At 32.3% G+C, this 19379-nt stretch overlaps 6 protein-coding genes across 7 annotated transcripts; 2 read left to right on the top strand and 4 right to left on the bottom strand.

Moving 5' to 3' along the window:
* Positions 1-170: 170 nt before the first annotated feature.
* Dbp21E2 (putative ATP-dependent RNA helicase Dbp21E2) lies at positions 171-1919 on the bottom strand. Its single transcript, XM_070649450.1, has 2 exons — positions 1448-1919; positions 171-1325 (listed from the first exon to the last, which is right to left on the bottom strand). Exons 1-2 carry the CDS (start codon positions 1886-1888, stop codon positions 234-236), a joined length of 1533 nt encoding a protein of 510 aa, XP_070505551.1. The 5' UTR covers positions 1889-1919; the 3' UTR covers positions 171-233.
* A 380-nt stretch (positions 1920-2299) lies between these two features.
* On the top strand, positions 2300-4363 carry LOC139097572 (NADH dehydrogenase [ubiquinone] flavoprotein 1, mitochondrial-like). The gene is made up of 3 exons (XM_070649455.1): positions 2300-2459; positions 2686-3098; positions 3247-4363. Exons 1-3 carry the CDS (start codon positions 2411-2413, stop codon positions 4216-4218), a joined length of 1434 nt encoding a protein of 477 aa, XP_070505556.1. The 5' UTR covers positions 2300-2410; the 3' UTR covers positions 4219-4363.
* Positions 4364-4644: 281 nt separating this feature from the next.
* Positions 4645-8472, bottom strand: LOC139097573 (protein cab-1). 2 transcript variants are annotated; one of them, XM_070649457.1, is made up of 6 exons: positions 8250-8471; positions 8007-8168; positions 7268-7905; positions 7120-7171; positions 6188-6430; positions 4645-5577 (listed from the first exon to the last, which is right to left on the bottom strand). In XM_070649457.1, exons 2-6 carry the CDS (start codon positions 8161-8163, stop codon positions 5450-5452), a joined length of 1218 nt encoding a protein of 405 aa, XP_070505558.1. In that variant the 5' UTR covers positions 8164-8168; positions 8250-8471; the 3' UTR covers positions 4645-5449. The 2 variants fall into 2 exon arrangements, with proteins under 2 accessions (XP_070505558.1, XP_070505557.1); XM_070649456.1 differs by having other exon boundaries at positions 8007-8472.
* Positions 8473-8582: 110 nt separating this feature from the next.
* DUBAI (Deubiquitinating apoptotic inhibitor) lies at positions 8583-12150 on the bottom strand. Its single transcript, XM_070649454.1, has 5 exons — positions 11962-12150; positions 10861-11884; positions 9906-10728; positions 9498-9810; positions 8583-9186 (listed from the first exon to the last, which is right to left on the bottom strand). The coding sequence occupies exons 1-5, from the start codon at positions 12063-12065 to the stop codon at positions 8847-8849; spliced, it is 2604 nt and encodes an 867-aa protein (XP_070505555.1). The 5' UTR covers positions 12066-12150; the 3' UTR covers positions 8583-8846.
* Positions 12151-12740: 590 nt separating this feature from the next.
* On the top strand, positions 12741-14159 carry Syx5 (syntaxin 5). Its single transcript, XM_070649389.1, has 2 exons — positions 12741-13270; positions 13336-14159. The coding sequence occupies exons 1-2, from the start codon at positions 12847-12849 to the stop codon at positions 14064-14066; spliced, it is 1155 nt and encodes a 384-aa protein (XP_070505490.1). The 5' UTR covers positions 12741-12846; the 3' UTR covers positions 14067-14159.
* Positions 14149-19219, bottom strand: bsf (bicoid stability factor). The gene is made up of 7 exons (XM_070649388.1): positions 19048-19219; positions 18588-18836; positions 18393-18527; positions 17130-18304; positions 16159-16998; positions 14956-16101; positions 14149-14834 (listed from the first exon to the last, which is right to left on the bottom strand). Exons 1-7 carry the CDS (start codon positions 19170-19172, stop codon positions 14278-14280), a joined length of 4227 nt encoding a protein of 1408 aa, XP_070505489.1. The 5' UTR covers positions 19173-19219; the 3' UTR covers positions 14149-14277.
* Between the last annotated feature and the right edge of the window lie 160 nt (positions 19220-19379).

The raw sequence follows: 19379 nt of genomic DNA, 5'->3' as shown, positions 1-19379 counted from the left end.
TTTTTCATGGATTTATTGATTGTTCTTCATTAATTTTGAATTTCAAATGACCGTTATTTTTAGAATTTTCTGATATTGTATTAAATCGTAGTGACAGCAAGTTGAACTGAAAATTATCATTCCTTACTACACAATATTTCAATATGCAAATGAGAAATTTATCGTTAAACTGTTTCAATAAAATGCTTTATTTTGGTATTTTTGCCGGCTACTACATACACAGTATATAAAATTTATCGTCCATGACTTTTTATCATTTTATTTTCATACTTTTCTACTTCCTTTTCTATTCTTGACCTAAGGATTTTTCCGATATTCGCATCAACATTCTCTAATTCAAAATTAGTACGTGCAGACAATTCAATTTTCCTCACTAAATCCAGTTCCGTAAGTGATGAAATAAAGTTTGTGACTAAACAGTTGCTGTTAAGTCCACCTAATCGACCAATTCGACCGCATCGATGAATATAGTCAGAGATGTAAAGAGGAAAATCAAAATTTACAATATGACGAGCTCGCATTGTGTTAATTCCTCGACCGAGACAATCTGTCGTGGATAAGATATTAACTTCGCCATTTTGGAAGGCATCCAAACGACCCGTTCTAATTTTATGTAGCATATCTCCATTAACATTAACGCAATTGATTCCGTTGTTATTCAGAAAGATTGAAATATAGTCACAAGTTGATGTCTTGTTGGAAAATACAATGAGCGGTCGTTTGTTACTTAGTTCCGATTTGGCTATTCGTAGCAATTGTTCGGGACGGCCAGTCTTGTTCATTCGAATGAATTGTTGTGTGATGTATGGAAGTATTTTATGTAAATCATCTCCAACAACTTTCTTCAAACCTTCTGTATTTATGATCGATTGAAAGACGTCATCTATACTTGTTGGCATTGTTGCTGATACAAGAACTAGTTGTGTATTCATATGAAATGGAAATTTCCGAACATAATACGTAATTTTGTCATGAAAGCTATCATCCAAAAGTGTGTCACTTTCGTCTAATACGACAAACTTAGTATCCTCAATTCTATATATTCCAGTCGTTGTTAATTTACTTATTGCACCTATGCTACCGATTAATATGTCTACATCTTCAAACGATGGATTCATCATTTTCTGCTTTGTATTTCCACCAACTAGAACTTTGACACTTATGTCCAATCCATCTGATAAATCTTCAGCCATTCTTCCAATTTGCTCAGCTAGTTCTCTTGCAGGTGTCAAAATGATTGCGAGTGGTGAGTTAAACTTTCTTTCTACATTCTGCTGTTTTTCCTTAATTAATCTCTCAATGATTGGAACTAGATATGCGTGTGTCTGTAATGCAATTTGTAAGGATTAAAAATAATTCGTTAAATCGACGGATTTAATTTTAATCCATCTAGATTAGCTTAAATCTTGATGGAACATTCAGTTGACATTAATGGCTAATTAATTACCTTCCCACATCCAGTTTCAGCAGCAATCAATACATGCTGATTGTCGAGGATTTCTTGTATCGCTTCTTGCTGTAACTTTGTAGCTTTTGTAATATCATGTTTCTCATCCAAATTTTTCACTAAAATTGGATTTAGACCTAATGATTTATATTCGGGAGCATCTTTTAAAATATCTGAGGCATCCTTTGTTTGATGTATGATGAAATAATCGCCCTTAGCTCTATAATGTTGCCATCCTTTTGATGCTAATACTATTTCATTTTGATCTGTTTGCTTTCTATTCCGATCATTCAAATATAAGTTTAATTTACTGTTTTTACATGTGATTAATGGTTCTCTCTTTTCCTTAGTCTTTATCTTTTTTGCTGACGTTGATGCATAAAACAGACATGGTGTTCTATTCACTATATTTTTAAATATATTTGAGTTTAGCGACAGCATGTTATTATTTTCAAAAAACTTCAGATTCTTTTTCGAATTTTCGATGTTTACATTGATCTGCGAAATTATTTGAAAAGTCACTAGGATTTAGTGACTAATGCGCATTTCAACTTGTTTGTATTTAAGTGTAAATCAGTGTAAATAATTAAATTTTTATGCTTGAAAATTTTTCTTCGGAAAAAATGTAAATAAAAATTTAACGGATTTTTGAAATTCAAACTGAGTAACATTTTTTGTCAAAAAAGCCAAAATGTAAATAAAAATTTAACGGATTTATAAATTTCAAAATAAGGAACAATTTTTGTCAGAAAATTACAAAAAATTTCTGCTGATATTCATCATACATTTTGCAGCAAAATTTAATTAAATCAACTGGATACAAATAATTAATACAATTACAAACCACTTTATGAAATAGAGTACCAGCGGACAAAGTGATCATTGAACAGCATTACTATTTTGTTAATGTATTGAGAAAAAAATCGACAAATTAGACAGAAGAAGAAGAAGAAATTTATAGAAATGGCACTAGCAATTAAACGGCTTTCTTCTATCCCAAAACAACAGCTTGGTAAGTTATAATACAATTACATTAAAGTGGATTATAAAAGGTATATGTTGCACCAAAGTTTGCAGCATAACTTTTACTTTAAGACGTCATTTTTTAGGAAATAGAATTTTCTTGAATTTTTTTACATAACATTGAACTTCAGTTTTTTAATAATTTTAATTGCGATTTTTCATCTTAATTCACGTCATATAATTGACTAATATCTACTTTATATCTATATTTGCAGCAATTCTTGCAGTGCCAGCATCACACAAATATCAAAATATTCAAGTACGAAATGCTCAAGTTTCAGCACCTCCACCTCAAACAAAAACAAAGTTTGGTGGATTGGCAGATCAAGACAGGATCTTTACAAACTTGTATGGCCGACATGATTGGAGGTTGAAGGGAGCATTAAAGCGTGGGGATTGGTATAAAACAAAAGAAATCCTCGAAAAAGGTGTTGACTGGATTTTAAATGAAATGAAGGCATCTGGATTGCGCGGACGTGGTGGTGCTGGATTTCCAACAGGTATGAAGTGGTCTTTCATGAACAAGCCATCAGACGGCAGACCAAAATATCTTGTTGTCAATGCTGATGAGGGAGAACCAGGAACTTGCAAAGACAGAGAAATTATGAGACACGATCCACACAAATTGGTAATAATGCAATATTGTTATGAAATTCGTATATCTATACTGCAAATGCAGCTGCGCAGCTTACTGCATCGCTACATAAGCGCAATTTTTTTCATATTTTTTCTCGTTTAAAATTTTAAACCCTGGATTTATTTTTAATCCTTTACAGATCGAAGGATGTTTGATCGCCGGACGTGCAATGGGAGCTAGAGCTGCATACATTTATATCCGTGGTGAATTCTACAATGAAGCATCAAATATGCAACTCGCAATTGCTGAAGCTTATCAAGCAGGTCTTATTGGAAAGAATGCTTGCAATTCAGGCTATGATTTTGATGTCTTTATGCATCGTGGTGCAGGAGCTTATATCTGTGGTGAAGAAACTGCATTGATTGAATCATTGGAAGGCAAACAAGGAAAGCCACGTTTGAAGCCTCCATTCCCAGCTGATGTCGGTGTTTTCGGATGTCCAACAACCGTATCAAATGTCGAAACAGTTGCTGTTGCTCCAACAATTTGTCGTCGCGGTGGTGTCTGGTTTGCTGGTTTCGGTAGAACTCGTAATTCAGGAACAAAATTATTCAACATTTCCGGACATGTCAATAATCCATGTACCGTTGAAGAAGAAATGTCAATTCCATTGAAAGAATTGATTGAACGTCATTGTGGTGGTGTTCGTGGTGGATGGGATAATTTGCTTGGAATCATTCCTGGCGGTAGTTCAACACCAATTATTCCAAAAGATGTTTGTTCAGAAGCATTAATGGACTTTGATGGACTTGTAGCATGTCAAACATCCCTCGGTACAGCTGCCATTATCGTCATGGACAAATCAACAGACGTGATTAAAGCAATTGCCCGATTAATTTCCTTCTATAAACACGAAAGTTGCGGACAATGTACACCATGCCGTGAAGGTGTTTCTTGGATGAATAAAATCATGACGCGTTTTGTAAGCGGAAATGCACGCCCTGAGGAAATTGATATGTTATGGGAAGTATCTAAACAAATTGAAGGTCATTCAATCTGTGCATTGGGAGATGGTGCTGCATGGCCTGTTCAAGGTTTAATTAGACATTTCAGACCTGTTATTGAGAAGAGAATGAAGGATTTCGAACAACGTGAAGCCCTTAAAAATTAAATAGATTCATTTATGAAGTTTCCTAAATACAACAAAAACTATGTAAATTATTTGTCTCAGCGTGGAAATGTATTGTTTTTCACATTTAAATAAATTGATAATTTATGGAATGTTAAAGTTTGCGTCCATGAATTAGAAAACGAAATTGATTGTTTTAACTGTCAAATTAATTTTGAATTTTAAAGGTTTTTTCCATTTTGAATTTTAGATGTCAAAATAAATTTTTGAATTTTTTGCATCAATTTTGAATTTTTGCATCTTTAGTTTGAATTCAAATTGATTTTTAACGGTTTATGAATTTTTTTTGCATCTCTTTAAAATTCAAATTAATCGTTTGCATCTTTTTGACTAAATTTGAATTTATCCTGTAACGAAAATAAATCTTTAATCACGTGATTATTGGACAATTGCATCAGGTAAAGCATGTTTTTGGAGGTTTTTAAAATAGATTAGTATACATTTATTCATCATTTTTATTATAGAAGTTATTTTTCTCTTTAAATATATAAACATAATCATTATTCATCATATGACATTTCTTAATTAATTCTGGATCATCTCTCCGGCATCATAAAATACATAGTAATTAATCTAAAATAACATAAAGTCATTATTTATTCTTTATATATTTTTTTTTCATTTAAAGCCTTAATTCACGTTTTTTTAATTTTTTTTTTTGCATTTTCACCCGCGCAAAATTAAATCAGTTTTTACTTCCTTTAGCGTTGTAAGTTGTTGCTGTTTCTCCACATTATTTATTTTATTTTTGAATGAATGAATATTAAATGATTTTTTTTTTATGATCTTAAAAGCATTAGGTTTTAGTGGACACACACGTATTCCTAATATTAATTAATCAGATTTTCTCTCTAATAATTTTTTCTTGTTACACATTTATTATTATTTTTTGTTGTCTCAAAAATGTTAAGTTATACTTCTCCATTTTTCCATTTTTTTGTATGATTCTAATGTTCTAGAGATTTTTAATCTCGTCCTCTAAATTACAAAAAATTTCCTTTTTTTTTAATTATTTTAATTTGACTGCAAAAGATCCGTTAATGATTATGAAATGTTATAATTAATTTTTTTTATATCTTGTCTTGCATTTTTGTTAAGTCTTTTGAAGTGGAAATTGAAAAATAGATATTTTTGTAAAAAAGAACTTTGCATGCTGTGCCTTAATATATTTGTTTCTTAATGTTTCGTTCATATCTGGTATCGATAAAAAGTTTTACTTTTTAGTTGTGGTCTTGTTTGTAGGCTGTGCCTTTTCAGTTTTTGTTGCTGGAGTCTCCTCGGAAAACAGCGGATTCTTAACTTCTATTCCTGAATCAGACCATTCAGCTAGACCTGGACACTCTGTGAATTGGAATTTAATATCATTTTAATGTTGGATATTTGGAATTAATGATAAATCCATGGATTAAAAGTTGGAGTTAGATTAAATTCCATGGATTAAAAGTTGGAGTTAAAGTGATGTCGGGATGAGATTTGAGTCTTATATCTGTAATCAGATTAGCATTGAGTGGATTCTCTAATCTGTGACAGTTTAAGGCAGTGGCTATGAAGCACAATACCGCATTAAATCTGAATTATGCTGCTAATGATATTGATTGTGTCGTCAAACTTGTCCGTAGACACAAATTACCATAAACAGTGAATTATGCTGTTTATGATCTTCAGTGTGTCGTCGAACTTGTCCGTGACACATGAGTGTGCGACACAGTTGCACTGACTAAAAGGGTTGTTTACTTAAGATGCCCATCATTTAGGTCCATTTATGATTGCAAGAATTCAAAGAATCAAATTTTTTGATGGCCGCAGTGATGGACGTCATAAATAGGCGACATATACGCATCAAATTAGCAGCAACCACCCAAAATAACCAGTCTGTCACATATTTGCTGATTACAGAGATATCAAATGACATCCTGGTGCCAATGTAGTTTTATGAATTAATTCAAATTACCATAAACAGTAAAGTCATTTTCATTTTCATCCGAATCATTATCCTCGTCATTGTGGCCCATTTCAGTTCCGTTTCGATTATTTTCCATTGCAATAATTTGATTCTTTTGGTGCTGATAATGAAACATTTGTGCTGAATGGGCAAGCTTTTTATCACCTAATGTAAGTTGTGGATCCATACTTTTGACACTTCGTGGTCCAACCACACCATAATCACATGAAGATGTATAGTCACATGAATCAGCTACATGTTGATAAATAATTGTACACATGGACATGATCAATAAAAAGAGGAAAAAGAGAAAATGAAAATAATCAATCAGCAGGGTGAAATAGGAGATGTTATGATGATATATTAGTCGCAATAATGGACGGAAGGAAATTGTTGTTAGATTAAATGATTGACGCGTTTTATACTTTATTCTATGAATGAATAATGAATTTATGTTGTATTATGAAAGTTCAAGGTTGAGATTCACTGAAAAGTTTTGACATTAAAACAGATTGGAAGTGATTTCTAATTTAAATTCCAATTTTATCAAGTAAATAATGTCAAATCTATTTTTAACGGATTTTTGAAATTCAAATTTAATAATCTAGTACTTCAAAAGTCAGAAAAATTCAAAATAATTTATAACGAACTTTTTAATTTTGAATCTAGAACTAACCAAAATTTTTAACGGTTTTCAAAAATTCAAATAATAATCTAGTACTTCAAGATTCAGAAAAATTTCAAAATAATTCCCAACGACCATTTCCACGAGATTAATAATCCAACTGGCTAGACACGTGAGAATAATGGCAATGATAAATGGTTAAAGTGTTCAAACTAAATAATTAAGAAGACATCCCATTCTAAACGACAAATCAAGTTGAAAATGGATGTTAAACACGTGACAGGAAATCATGATTTCAAAAATAGCAATAGCATACCTGTTTTGACTTTCTTCTTCAGCGTGTAATACATGAGAGCCAATGCAATCAGCTACAGATTACGAACAAAAGAACAATAAAAAAAGAATGACGTCAATGTAATTTGGGGTATAGAAAAAAAAGTGTGTTTTATGATATTAATGCTTACGCCTGTTGAGAAAGCACATGATAGACCCGCAATCAATGCCACTATATATAAACTTGTTGTATTATCAAATTCTACTTGCAATGGCTTTTGTAATACATCTGCTTGCTTATTAAGAAGCTGTTGCTGTTGTTGCTGTAATTGTTTTTGTTGAGCACGATGTAATATGCGCTGTGATTGTGTATCACTTGGTGATGGAGCATCATTTACATGCATTGGTGATGGAATTAAAATTTTATTTTTATTATTTTCAGTTAATGGAACTTCAACACTTGCTGTCTTAACACCCGTTTCTGTGTCAAGTGTCAAATCATCATCAACATTCTGTTCGTCAAAGTCCTCAAAATTTTGTTGCGATGGCTCATAATAGCGCGGATCAAATGGTGTGACTGCAAAGTCAAAATCATCATTTACACTTCCAAAACCACCACTGCTGTATTGTGGTAGTTGAAAAGCAAATCCAGGTCCATTAATCTCTTGCGGAACTGATGCATATTGCTTTTGATGATGCTGCTGAAATTGCATCTGTTGTTGAAATTTCCTACGTGCTTGCTGGTCAATATAATTTGTGAGCTGTTCAATCAAGTATTCCTTCTCGTTGTCATTAGCATTTTGTAAATTATAGTGATGCCTTCGCATTCCTAAATATTTTCATATTTTTTCGCAAGTGCCAAGAACAAAAAAAAAGGCGATTTTGCGTTTTAACATTTTTTCACTTACAATATTTCACTAAAAATTTTACCTGAATATTCGCCAGCAACATAGTCACTGAATAATGCGACAAAGGCAAGAACTAGAATCACTTGATTCATATTTAATCTACTTCCATATGTTTTTGTTAAGCATAATTTTTTCACCAAACGCTTCTTCTCGATGGAAAAATCAATATACTTTCGCATAGGATCTATTTTTATCACACACAGTATTAAAAGGACGTACTTATGTCGAATGTGAGAGGAAAGAAAAAAAATATTTAATTTTTTACCACTTCCTGCTGTTTAGTTTAATCCTATAATAATAAGCTGTTCGGCCACAGAATTATAAAAACAAGAAAAATAAACAATTTAATTCCAGTATGTAAAGGTTCACTTTTGTTACGGACGATGACGACTAAAAACAATTCAATTTCTTTTTACTTTAAATCGTTATCAGTAGAAGTGAAAAAAAAATATACAATATTGAGAGAGCGAGCGAACCTTCCACAATAGACACTAAAGTAAATGGTTCATGCAAGTGCTCTGTAAGACAAAATGTAGGGGAAATTGGGTATGAATGAAAAAATTTCATTTTCCATTATTGAATGAAAATTCGTTTTGAGTCATGCGCAAAATTTTCTATTTCATTTCCACTTTTTTTTCTTTCTTTCTTTCTTATCCTTTCCATATGTATATATAATATATCCATTGTAACAAATATTATGGAAAAATAAAAATAATAAAAACAGATGTAATGTCTAATTGTATTTGTAACTTAGAGCTTATTTTCATTTAAATTATCATGTAAGGAAAATAGTTTTTTTTTTTTCGTCAGCTATAAGTACGTGAAGCATATCCAATGTTTAATATGTATGATGATCTTCCATTTAATAAATAAATCTATTATGAGCGAAGCTATCGTTAATGCTGAATGAGCCACTACCAGGATCATTATTATCGTCAAAATTATCTCTCACTGGAACTCGGTATGTCATTTTGCTGTTCTGTTCGAGCATCGTTTCCGATTCAAATTTTGTCTTATCCTCATCAATGAGATCTTTCAAGTAGGTCGGTAGCTCATGATATTCGGGAAAGTTCTGATCATTAATCTGATTTGGTAGCATTGAACTTGTCGATGTACTGGCACTTTCAGGATGAACTACTGTGGACGAAGCTGTTGACAATCGTTGATAGAATAGAATGTATGGGGTGTTTGGTGAAATTAAACTATATTGGAATAGAAGAGAATAATTGGAATTATATATTATGCTTGTTATTCAACATTTGTCATAATAACATTAGATTGTGCATATAACAATGTTATGGAACTAGAACCTTAAGCTATTTTAATGAACTAACATTTTTGGATGTTAACGGATTTTTAAAATTCAAAAATTAACGGATTTCAAAAATTTGAATTTTGAACTGAACTGAAATGAAGTGTGAATTACTGAATAAATTTGGATACAATCAGCATAAAATATGCTATTAATATACGTAAGTCTTTGCACAACCAGCATCAACATAAATTTAATTACCTTCTAAGTTCATCCAGTGAACTATTCGTGACATAACTATCATTAAATTTAAACCATTTATTTTCACTTTCGCGTGCAATTGTATAGTAATGTCCGCTGTCCAGTGATGTTCCACTGTGAATGACTGCAGCATAAAGTTTATAGTCTACATTCCTTGTGCTGAAACTTCCTTTAACATTAACTGAAATGACTTCGTCATGAAAGACCTTGTATAAAAGTTTTGACCTAATGTGATGCCTAGAGTCATAACGGAAATGCTTTAATGTTAAAATTAAGTTTCTCGGTGGTTCCAAAATTTCTGTGCATCGCATTCCTGTAATTTGAACAAAAATTTAACGAATTATTAGAATTTGAATTTTGAACTGAACTGAAATGAAGTTTTTCTGGACAGAGCAAGTCAATGCTTACCGTTGCATAAAATCTTGCAGTTATCGCAGTGATATTGATTATCTCCAACTAATGTTAATTCCTCGGTCGAGAAATAAAATTCCAATAATTGTTGTACATTGTATTGCACTTCGCAAGCTTCATTTTCTGTCTTTTCGGGAAATGACAATTGTAGATCTCTGAATGAATCGATATTCATGCTATTACCATTGCATGTTGAACACAAATATCTAGTGCATATCTTTCCACCAAAAATCTTTTGAATATATGTTTGACATAAATTGGAAGTATTATCGACAATTTTATCCTTTGGTTCATCCATCTTATCACTCTTTTTATCTAATTCTACTTCTATATCCATTGGCACTTCATCAAAATCTGTTTCCTTTTTAACCATTGGCGATGCATTCTTTAATGCATCATCATTATTATCCCAGTCTTCATCATCTTTTATCATTTTCTTTTCCAATTCATGTAAACGATCAAGAATTGATCCAAGAAATTCACTACTGTCGTGCTGAATGCCAGGCAAGAAATCATCAGGCCTAATCAAATTGACCACAAATTGGGGATTTTGTTCAGGCCTTGGCGAGAATAGCATTAAGGCAAAAAGTTTCTGAAGCGCAATTAACGTACGATCAGATCTTTGTGTAGTCAGAATCTCTCGACAAAATTGCTTTGTCATAAACAATGCCTGTAGAACGGAATTCAAATAGCACGTATTGCCCAAATTTTCAAGTCCAACTCTCGCATTATTGCTCAAAAATTTCAAACTTGTTGGTCCAATTAGTTTTTTGGCAATGGATTTCGATGGCGACCGATTTTTAGATGCTAAGAAGTCAATCTGTAATGGAAAATATTGAATTAATAAAGTTTAAATCAATTGGATTAAAATTAAATCCGACAGATTAAAAACAATCCATTGAATATAATTAAGGAAAATGAATCAAAACAAGGAAATTAATTAGTGACTTACAAGTTCTTTGTATTTTTCATCGTTGTGGTCAATACTTCCTAATGTATCGCAGATCAACTCGATGAATGCATCATAAGCTTCCGATTTATTTACTTCCATATTTTTGAGTAGATTCAATGTTCTTGGCAAGATTATGTCCAAGAGCTCTTTCGTGTTTCGTGCATACTCAAAGATTGCCTGAATCACTGGAATTGTTTTAGTTTGAAATGCGGGAAACAAAAGGGTAAGTATAGCTTGTTTAACATTTTCCCGTCCAATTGCATCGACAAGATCATTAAATCCGTTGCTGCTTAAAACTGAAATTGTTTTAACAATCCACAAATCTAAAGGAACTGGCATCGATGTTCTCAACCAAGAGATTAATGTCTTGATTGAAGTAACAATTGACTGTTCAGTCTTCATTCCATTCCATTCAAGAGTTTTGAAGAAATATTCAATAGCTTGTGTTATCATCGAATCAGGAATCACTAAAAATCCAAGTGCCATTAATGGTGTGGGTGTTGCAGAGCCTGACTTTGTCAATTCCAAGTACAGAAATTCAAGTAATCGAAGACGATCTTCATTCTGGATTGAAACTTTTCTGAAATATTCAGCAATCTTTAAAGTGTGAGCTTGGAACAACTTGATGTCATTTGCTTCTCTTGGCAACTGGATTCTAGCCATTTCCTTAACGAAAATCAAACATATATCAAGCTGCCTTTCAACTGGAATTGTGTATTTCTTCTGCTCAAACAATTCAATAATTTCCAAAACTTTCTCAATGCTAAAAGTTCCATTATCCTGTGGCTTTTCAGGTGAATACGATGCAAGATGCTTTTGGATGGCCATGTTTGGTGAATTTAGGAAATAGATTCGTACAATAAAATTGATAAATTTTACAATTTGAGTAGATGATAACTTTGATATTCTTAAATTCTTGTTAATAAAAAGATCCAAAAGGAAATTTTCATCAACAATCGATGTAACATCAAGCGAATTCAGTAAGTTCCAGCCAAATTCTGCTTTGTCTGTTGAAAATATGATTCTGTTTGGGAAAATAATGAAAATTTTCTCATTATTAAGGTCTTTTTGTGTAAAATTTGCGCAAATAAAAACACTCACTGTATCGCCAAGACAAATTTCTTTTCAGTATTATCACTTTCGATTATTTCCTTTAAATCTTCTGGTTTAATTGGTGCCTTTAATGCTTCATCTAGCTTTATCATATCGCATTTTTCCTCAATTAATATTTAAAACACAAAAAGAAAAATTCCAAAAACTTTCGATAAATTTTTTCGCAAATGGGAAATTCCACAGATTGTTACCTGTTTATGTTTCTCTTGTCTATCCATTGAGAATTTCAGCCAATTAATTTTATTAAATTTAAAAAAATTTATTTTATTTTGATAAAATCAGGTTATTAATGCCGTTAAATTCTTAGAATTTGAATTTTATGAGAAAAATATTTCAATTTCGAAAAATTTGAATTTTAATTGACGGTTTGGTTGATGTTTAAGCATCGAAAAGTTACTGAATTTTCAATAAATTCTAAATTGTCCATTTCAAGACAAATGACTCAAAGCATCTGCTATGTACATCAAAAGTAAATTAATAAAAGCTTACTTTGACTATTAAAATTATTAAAGGGCACTAATGAAATAGTTTTAAAATTGAGAAAATCATTTTTAAAAATCATGCATAATCGACAAGGATGTGACAACAGCCAGAGTTGGGAAGAGTTCAAACCAGAAAATGACAGTTGATTGAAGAAAATCCAGCCATCTATAGCCTTTTAGAATTTTTAATAATACAGCATGATTAATTTGGGATCAACAGCTTTCATCTAAGCTAATTTACTGTCCAGGAAAATCACTGTCATTAATGCAATTAAGGTATCAGCGGATCTCCAACTCTGATGCTGACGAGAAAGTAATTCGTGTAACTTTATTTTTTTGTATCGAAATATTTTAATTTTTCTTAATTAATTTAACTAAATGGTTCATTATAATGAGAAAACGGTTTAATTCAGAATCTGAAAATCTAATACCAGAAGTCATCGTATCGGAAGATAATCTGTATAAGGATAAAATCGTCCCAGAAAGTTTGACAACAAAATTATTTAAAAATTTCTATAAAAGTGAAAATCCTCCCGGAACTGTAGCTAATTCATCATCCAGCAATAATTTATTAAGTGAAGATATCTTGCCAGAGCCAGAACCAGAGATATTCGTCATGACTGCACGCGATAGAACTGTTGAATTTTCTAATACAATTCGTAGCTTACAAGGTCGCAACATTAATAGAGTTGTGAATCTTAAAGATCCGAAGAAGGTCAAACAGTTGCAAAGTTACTCGGAATTTATGTTGATAGCTAAAAATATTGGAAGAAATATTGCTAGCACTTATACGAAATTAGAAAAATTGACTTTATGTAAGCATAAATAGACATTTCTGGATGTTTCATAATTAATTAATGATTCATTTTAAATATTTCAGTGGCAAAGCGAAAAAGTCTCTTTGATGATAGACCAGCGGAAATACAAGAATTGACATACATCATAAAAGGTGATCTGAACTCGTTGAATCAACAAATAGGACAATTACAGGAGATATCAAGAAATCAAGGAAAAACGAGCGGGAAGCATTTGCATTCACATTCCTCAAACATGGTAATGGCCTTACAAACCCGTCTAGCGAATATGAGCTCAAATTTCCAACAAGTTCTTGAAGTACGTACGGAAAATTTAAAGCAACAAAAAACAAGACGAGAACAATTCTCTCAAGCTCCAGTAACAACGACACTTCCGCCAAAGCGTGATAATCATACTGGAAGTTTATTATTTAGTGAACATGATGATCAAGTCAGTATTGATGTATCTGCATCGCAGCCACTCATACCTAAAAATCAACTTCAACATCAACAAATGCTTTTATATGATGATACAGATCAATATGTACAGCAACGAGCTGAAACAATGCAAAATATAGAAAGTACGATCGTTGAACTTGGTGGAATATTCCAGCAATTAGCTCACATGGTGAAAGAACAAGAAGAGACAGTTGGACGAATTGATTCCAACATTCAAGATGTTGAGATGAATGTTGAAGCTGCTCATTCACAAATTCTAAAATATTTCCAGTCGGTATCAAAGAATCGTTGGCTTATGATTAAAATTTTTGGTGTCCTTATCTTCTTCTTCATCTTTTTTGTTCTGTTTGTTGCTTAAACTATCCTATTCCTTATATCCTGAAAAAGTTATATATATATTATTGATGATGATCGCATTATATAGGCAATTAAATTCAAAATTTTATCATAACTCGTATAGCTTTACAATTTATTCATGTCTGTTCTGTGTGATTTCAGGCAAAGGTTCTAGTACAATTTGGTTGCGGATAAATTACATCTAAATTAATTAATTATAATTCTCTAATAATCTACGACTTTTGTTTGACATCATCGTCAGAACTCGAACTACTTGAACTGCTGCTACTGTCCTTACTTTTTACTTTCTTTTCAGGTATTTTATATGGGAATTTTTGTCCTGCTTTCTCGACTACCTGTTTCGCTCTATTGAGTGCTGTTGCGTTAATATTCTCAAGACATACTGCATCGACTGCCTTCTTAAGTGATTCTAAAATTTGTGGGACGTTCTCCTTTCCTGTTTGGATATCTATTAATGCACTGTAAACATTTCCAACAGCTCCTTCGGATATTGTGTCTGTATTTTTAAGTTTTGATAAAAGATCTTCAACTAATTTTGTGTCAGACTTCTCGCGAGCAACTTGAACAATTCTGTGGAACATTAATCTTGGTGCTGATGACAAATATTCCTTCCATAATTTATCGGCTTGCTCATTATTTCCATTTATAAAGTGATGAATCCATAAAACATTAATTGGACCGAGGATGTTTTGTTCTGCATACTTTCGGGCAATTGTTTCATACTGTGGTGCGATTTCAGGTGATGCTTCCAATAATCCAATTGCTCCTCCTATAAAATGGAATGAAATATTATTAAAATTCATATTAAGGATTAAGATTAAATTTAAAGTCGGATTAAAAATAAATCCTAGGATTAAACTCTTCGGATTAAGTATTCGACAGTAACTCACCTCTTGGGAAGATTTCACCAGCCTTCTGAATCTCTTCTGGTGTCTTTGCATTCTCAATGTTATTTTCGAGACGTTTAAGATAGTCACCGACCTTTCCTTGTGTGACAAAACTGTGGCAGTAACGATTATCAAATGACAATTCCTTCTTTAATTCTGAATCAATTAAATTTCCAATTTGTTCCATTGTCTCTGTATCTCCACTGGTGGCCAATTTATTTAAATAGAATCTAAAGATATTTAATCGTGGATAGATTTTCTCGTTGAGCATTTCAAATACTAATTTATTTGCGTCATTAAGTCTGCCACTCTTGGCTAATGCTTCGATGACTTTTGACTTCTCTAAGGTAGTCATTGATCCGAATAATTTCAAATTATCTGAATTAGAAATAAATGCTTCAATTCCTGCATCGTTGCGTGTCTTAACGTCATTCTTAAATAGTGAAATTGGATCATTTGAGGCTGGTTTGGCAGTTACTTTTGGTTTTGGCTGTTCAGCTTTTACTTTTGTCTGCTCTGATTTTGGTTTAGGTTGTTGATCTGTCTTTTGCTTTGTCTGTTCTGTCTTCTTTTTTGTTTGTGCCTTTTCTCTGTCAGTTTGTGGAACAACAAATGGAACTTGTGCATTTTCGGACTTTAAGAAATTTGAAAGTTTAATCATTAATGCATCTGAGGCTGTAATGTCTTCTTCCTGCATTTTAGTCCATAATTCCAAGCATTTATCAACTGATTTTTCCTTAATGTATGTCTGCAACAGATTTGAATAAATCTCAGATCTGTCAATATGATTTAAATCCTTTGTGGCTTCAACAAGTCCTTCTAAAATAACTGGCTTGCCTTCCTCTGCATATCGTTCACAGACTGTTCCAAATCTATTGTATGTGCGTGTCCTTAAGCCTGGTGTTTCGAGAATCTTTCGTGCTTGACGAATTCGTCCACATTCAATGAACGAGAAAACAAGATCATACAAGCTATTGACTTCACCATGAATGTCTGTGCTTAAATCTGTAATTTTTTGTAGACTGACAGCATCTTCAGCTTGAATAAGTTTACATGCTAGTTCATTTTTCCAAGGTGTTGCACGATGTTTCTGACAGATTTCCTCGAATTTCTCAACTGCTTCCTTAATTTCATTCTTAACGACATGAACTGTAAAAAGGTAGAACAGTGTCAGTAACATCAGATTAAAATAATATTCAAGCTTACCTTTAATTAGAGGTCCTAATATAATATTATTGGGTGCTGCATAATTATTCGATATTAAAGCATTAAATAAGGCATTAAGTTTTTCTGTATCTCCCTTTTCAGCGAGTGTATTGAGTAATCTCCAGCATGTGATGTTATATTGGAATCCATTTGTATCGGGAATTTCAGCACGTTTATTAGCCTCTAAGAATGCAATAGCTTCATCAATTTTCTCATTATTAACGAGTGCCTGCATCAATTTTATGGTCTTTACGTCGTCCAATTGGAAATCTTTATCTTCAGCCTTGATTTGATTGAATATTTTGAAAGCTTCATCAGCTTTATTATTTGAAGCATAAAGCTCTAATAAAAGAGCATATACACCATTACTCAATGTATATCCTTCTTGCTTAAACTTCTCAATAAGCTTTTCTGTCTTTTCCAAATCTCTCGATCTAATTGATTGGATTAAAAGCTGCTTTTTCATTCCTTTTGTATTTTCTCCTTTCTCATCCAAACGATTAATAATTCTTTCAAGTGCTTCTGGCTTCAAATTTGCGCTCGCAAACTTTGTTTGACGTTTTTCTAATGGAATTGGCTCTAATTCACCGGAAGTTAATTTGGCCAATAAGGCTGATAATTCGTTTGTCATTTGTTCGCCAATGCGGTTTTGAATTACTTCAGCTTTAGCACTGCTTATTGATAATCCTTGTGCGGCAAGTCCTTCAAGAATTTTCTGAATTGCCTCAACTTTATTGTTTCTAATGTTCATTACGGCATCGACAACAAAAGAACCGACGATGTCAGCTTGTAATTTATCAACTCTTGAATCTGCTGATTCTTCTTCTGCGACTGCTCCGCCTATAATTAGAGAAATTAAGTTTAGTTCGATAAAAATATTGCAAATTTAACGTATTTTGTAGATTTAAATGAATTTTAAATTTTTGAAAACCGTTAAAAATTTGAATTTTAGAAAAACGTTAATAATTTACCTTCAGTATTGTCTTCTTCAGCTTCCTTAATTTGATTAACATTAAGATTTTGTAATCTTGGAACACCATCATGAATTGATCGAACACATTTAACATAATTTTCATAATCACGTTTGGATGTTAATGCAAAAAGTAATGGTTTTCTGAATAATCCAGGTGAAAAGTATGCATCATATGTATTCATGATTCTAGCAGCACCAGCTAAGTCATCTTTTTTAATTGCAGAAAAAGCAGCACATGTACAGGCAGTGGCAGCCGAAATTCCAATATTTCTCAATGTTAATACCATCTTATCGTAATCTTGACTTGTTAATTTTGGAATAATATAATCACGGATAGTTTGTCCAGATACTTCTTGATTGAATTCATTGACCATGAAATTGACAATTTCGAATGCTTCGTTTTGATTCTTTGCTGCTGCGATTAATGGCCAGAAATAATGCTGACGAATTTCATTTCCTTTATTTTTCATTTCAACGAGAAGATTTTTACCAACTTGGACCTTTCCTTGCTTTAAAGCTTCTTCGAGGGCAATCAAAATTGGTTTTGCATGCATATTGGCTGATTCCATTTCATTACAGACGGTTAATATTTGTTCAATTGGACGATCTGCTTTAACTAATTGTTTAATTAAGAAACTTCCAGTATCTGCTAATTCACCGTCCATTCTTGTTGATCGAGGCATTGTTTTAAGGATTGTTACTGCTGTGTCGACTTTGCCTTTGTTGACCAATCTTAAAATAATGTTTACAGCATCTTGATTATATCCAATTGATTTCTTTAATCTTGCTAAAATACTATCAATTTTATCTTCATGTCCATTAATTGCCAATGCATGAACAATTTCAAGGAAGTCCTTATCGAGGAGATGAATTTCCTTTGCTTCACAGCTTTCAATGTACTTATTAATGGAATCAATATCACCTTTACGAGCAAATCCACACAATAATGTAGTATATGTATCAGCACTTGGTTCCAAGCCAGCTTGTGACATAACACCGATAATTCCAGCAGCACTTTCAATATCATCAGCATTTGAATGACCCATAATTAAAGCATTGAATACATTTTCATTTACTGGAAGTTGCTTTTCACGCATAAATTCAAGGATCTGTGTTGCACCATCAATGTCTCCTTGTTGACAGTATCTTGATATTAATCTCTGATAAGTAACACTGGAAGGAAACGAAAATTGAGTTAAAATTAGTTCTGAGGGTTTAAAAAGTCCAAGGATTAAATTAAATCCATCGGATTAAAACTCACCGATTTGGTTCAACACCTTTGGATCGGAGTTCTGCAAGGAATTCAGTAGGCGAGAATTCATATTCATTCTCTAAGTATACTCTCAATAATGCATTGTAGTGGGAAATATCCATGGGAACATTCAATGTTGACAATCTAAAACAATTAATATACAAATTAATTAAATTGACACAAGAAATTGAAGATCATCCTTACGTCTTCCATATTTCCTGGACAATCTTTGTGCGGACTTCGGGTTTCTCTTCAGGAACCAAATTACCGCAGCATCTAATCACCAATAATGATTGAGAACTTGTTGGTGACTTATTTGAACGAATTTCTTCAAGAATCTCTTCCAAATCCCGTCTGGAAATTCGTCCTGATCGTTTAACATCTTGATCAAGTCTTTTCAGCTGACTTTCCAAGTTCTGAGTTGACTTTATAGCACTAGCCGTCGCAAAATTTCTAGAAGTTTAAAAAATGTTTAAGGTTAGAAAAACTTTCGATTTAATATTAATTAAATAGCTGTATTTAAATGATATTAACATAATTTATCAGCATAACAGGGTGTCATGATTATGTCCGATCATAAATCATTTATTGCCACTATGTATTTTACACAAAAATAATGATTGTAAATTTTCTTATGATGCAATTTTGTAAATTAATGACTTACTGTGAAGAGCAAATACATGACGATGGCTGGATAATCTGCTGTCCTGCATCATATTCTCGAAAGTTTATGATATTCTTTCCCACTGACAAAAATCGAAAAAACTTCTGTGATCTTAAAAATGCCATAATTAATTAATATTAGTTGAATGGAAAATACTTTGAGGAAAAAACTGATCAATAAAAAACGTCAGTTTAAAAATTATTTGAATATGGTATCAGTAGGCGCATTTTGATTTAAGTACCTGCTTGCGAAATTGAGAAAGTTGGCTATGAAACAGGTAAATAACAGGAGAATATAAAAGAACTTCCATTCATTAGATCCATCATTCAAGC

Source organism: Chironomus tepperi, unplaced genomic scaffold (assembly GCF_022539635.2).
Source record: "Chironomus tepperi strain 1889 unplaced genomic scaffold, CSIRO-AGI_Ctep_v1 contig_424, whole genome shotgun sequence".
NCBI lineage: Eukaryota > Metazoa > Arthropoda > Insecta > Diptera > Chironomidae > Chironomus > Chironomus tepperi.
The sequence above is the reverse complement of the archived record's forward strand: the minus strand, read 5'-3'. Positions and strand labels throughout refer to the sequence as shown.

Bases quoted from the DNA above. Each gene is read 5' to 3' on its own strand.
- Dbp21E2 (XM_070649450.1), bottom strand. From the start codon at position 1,888: ATGCTGTCGCTAAACTCAAATATATTTAAAAATATAGTGAATAGAACA. The intron at 1,326-1,447 runs GTAATTAATTAG...ATTGCATTACAG, and splicing joins CTGAAACTGGATGTGGGAAG to ACACACGCATATCTAGTTCC.
- LOC139097572 (XM_070649455.1), top strand. From the start codon at position 2,411: ATGGCACTAGCAATTAAACGGCTTTCTTCTATCCCAAAACAACAGCTT. The intron at 2,460-2,685 runs GTAAGTTATAAT...CTATATTTGCAG, and splicing joins TATCCCAAAACAACAGCTTG to CAATTCTTGCAGTGCCAGCA. The intron at 3,099-3,246 runs GTAATAATGCAA...AATCCTTTACAG, and splicing joins GACACGATCCACACAAATTG to ATCGAAGGATGTTTGATCGC.
- LOC139097573 (XM_070649456.1), bottom strand. From the start codon at position 8,163: ATGCGAAAGTATATTGATTTTTCCATCGAGAAGAAGCGTTTGGTGAAA. The intron at 7,906-8,006 runs GTAAAATTTTTA...GAAAATATTTAG, and splicing joins TGTTGCTGGCGAATATTCAG to GAATGCGAAGGCATCACTAT. The intron at 5,578-6,187 runs GTAATTTGAATT...TCCAATTCACAG, and splicing joins AAATGACTTTACTGTTTATG to AGTGTCCAGGTCTAGCTGAA.
- DUBAI (XM_070649454.1), bottom strand. From the start codon at position 12,065: ATGATAAAGCTAGATGAAGCATTAAAGGCACCAATTAAACCAGAAGAT. The intron at 10,729-10,860 runs GTAAGTCACTAA...TTTCCATTACAG, and splicing joins ATGAAAAATACAAAGAACTT to ATTGACTTCTTAGCATCTAA. The intron at 9,811-9,905 runs GTAAGCATTGAC...TTCAAATTACAG, and splicing joins CTGCAAGATTTTATGCAACG to GAATGCGATGCACAGAAATT.
- Syx5 (XM_070649389.1), top strand. From the start codon at position 12,847: ATGAGAAAACGGTTTAATTCAGAATCTGAAAATCTAATACCAGAAGTC. The intron at 13,271-13,335 runs GTAAGCATAAAT...TAAATATTTCAG, and splicing joins ATTAGAAAAATTGACTTTAT to TGGCAAAGCGAAAAAGTCTC.
- bsf (XM_070649388.1), bottom strand. From the start codon at position 19,172: ATGGCATTTTTAAGATCACAGAAGTTTTTTCGATTTTTGTCAGTGGGA. The intron at 16,999-17,129 runs GTAAATTATTAA...CTCTAATTATAG, and splicing joins TGAAGAAGACAATACTGAAG to GCGGAGCAGTCGCAGAAGAA. The intron at 14,835-14,955 runs GTGAGTTACTGT...TCCATTTTATAG, and splicing joins TGGTGAAATCTTCCCAAGAG to GAGGAGCAATTGGATTATTG.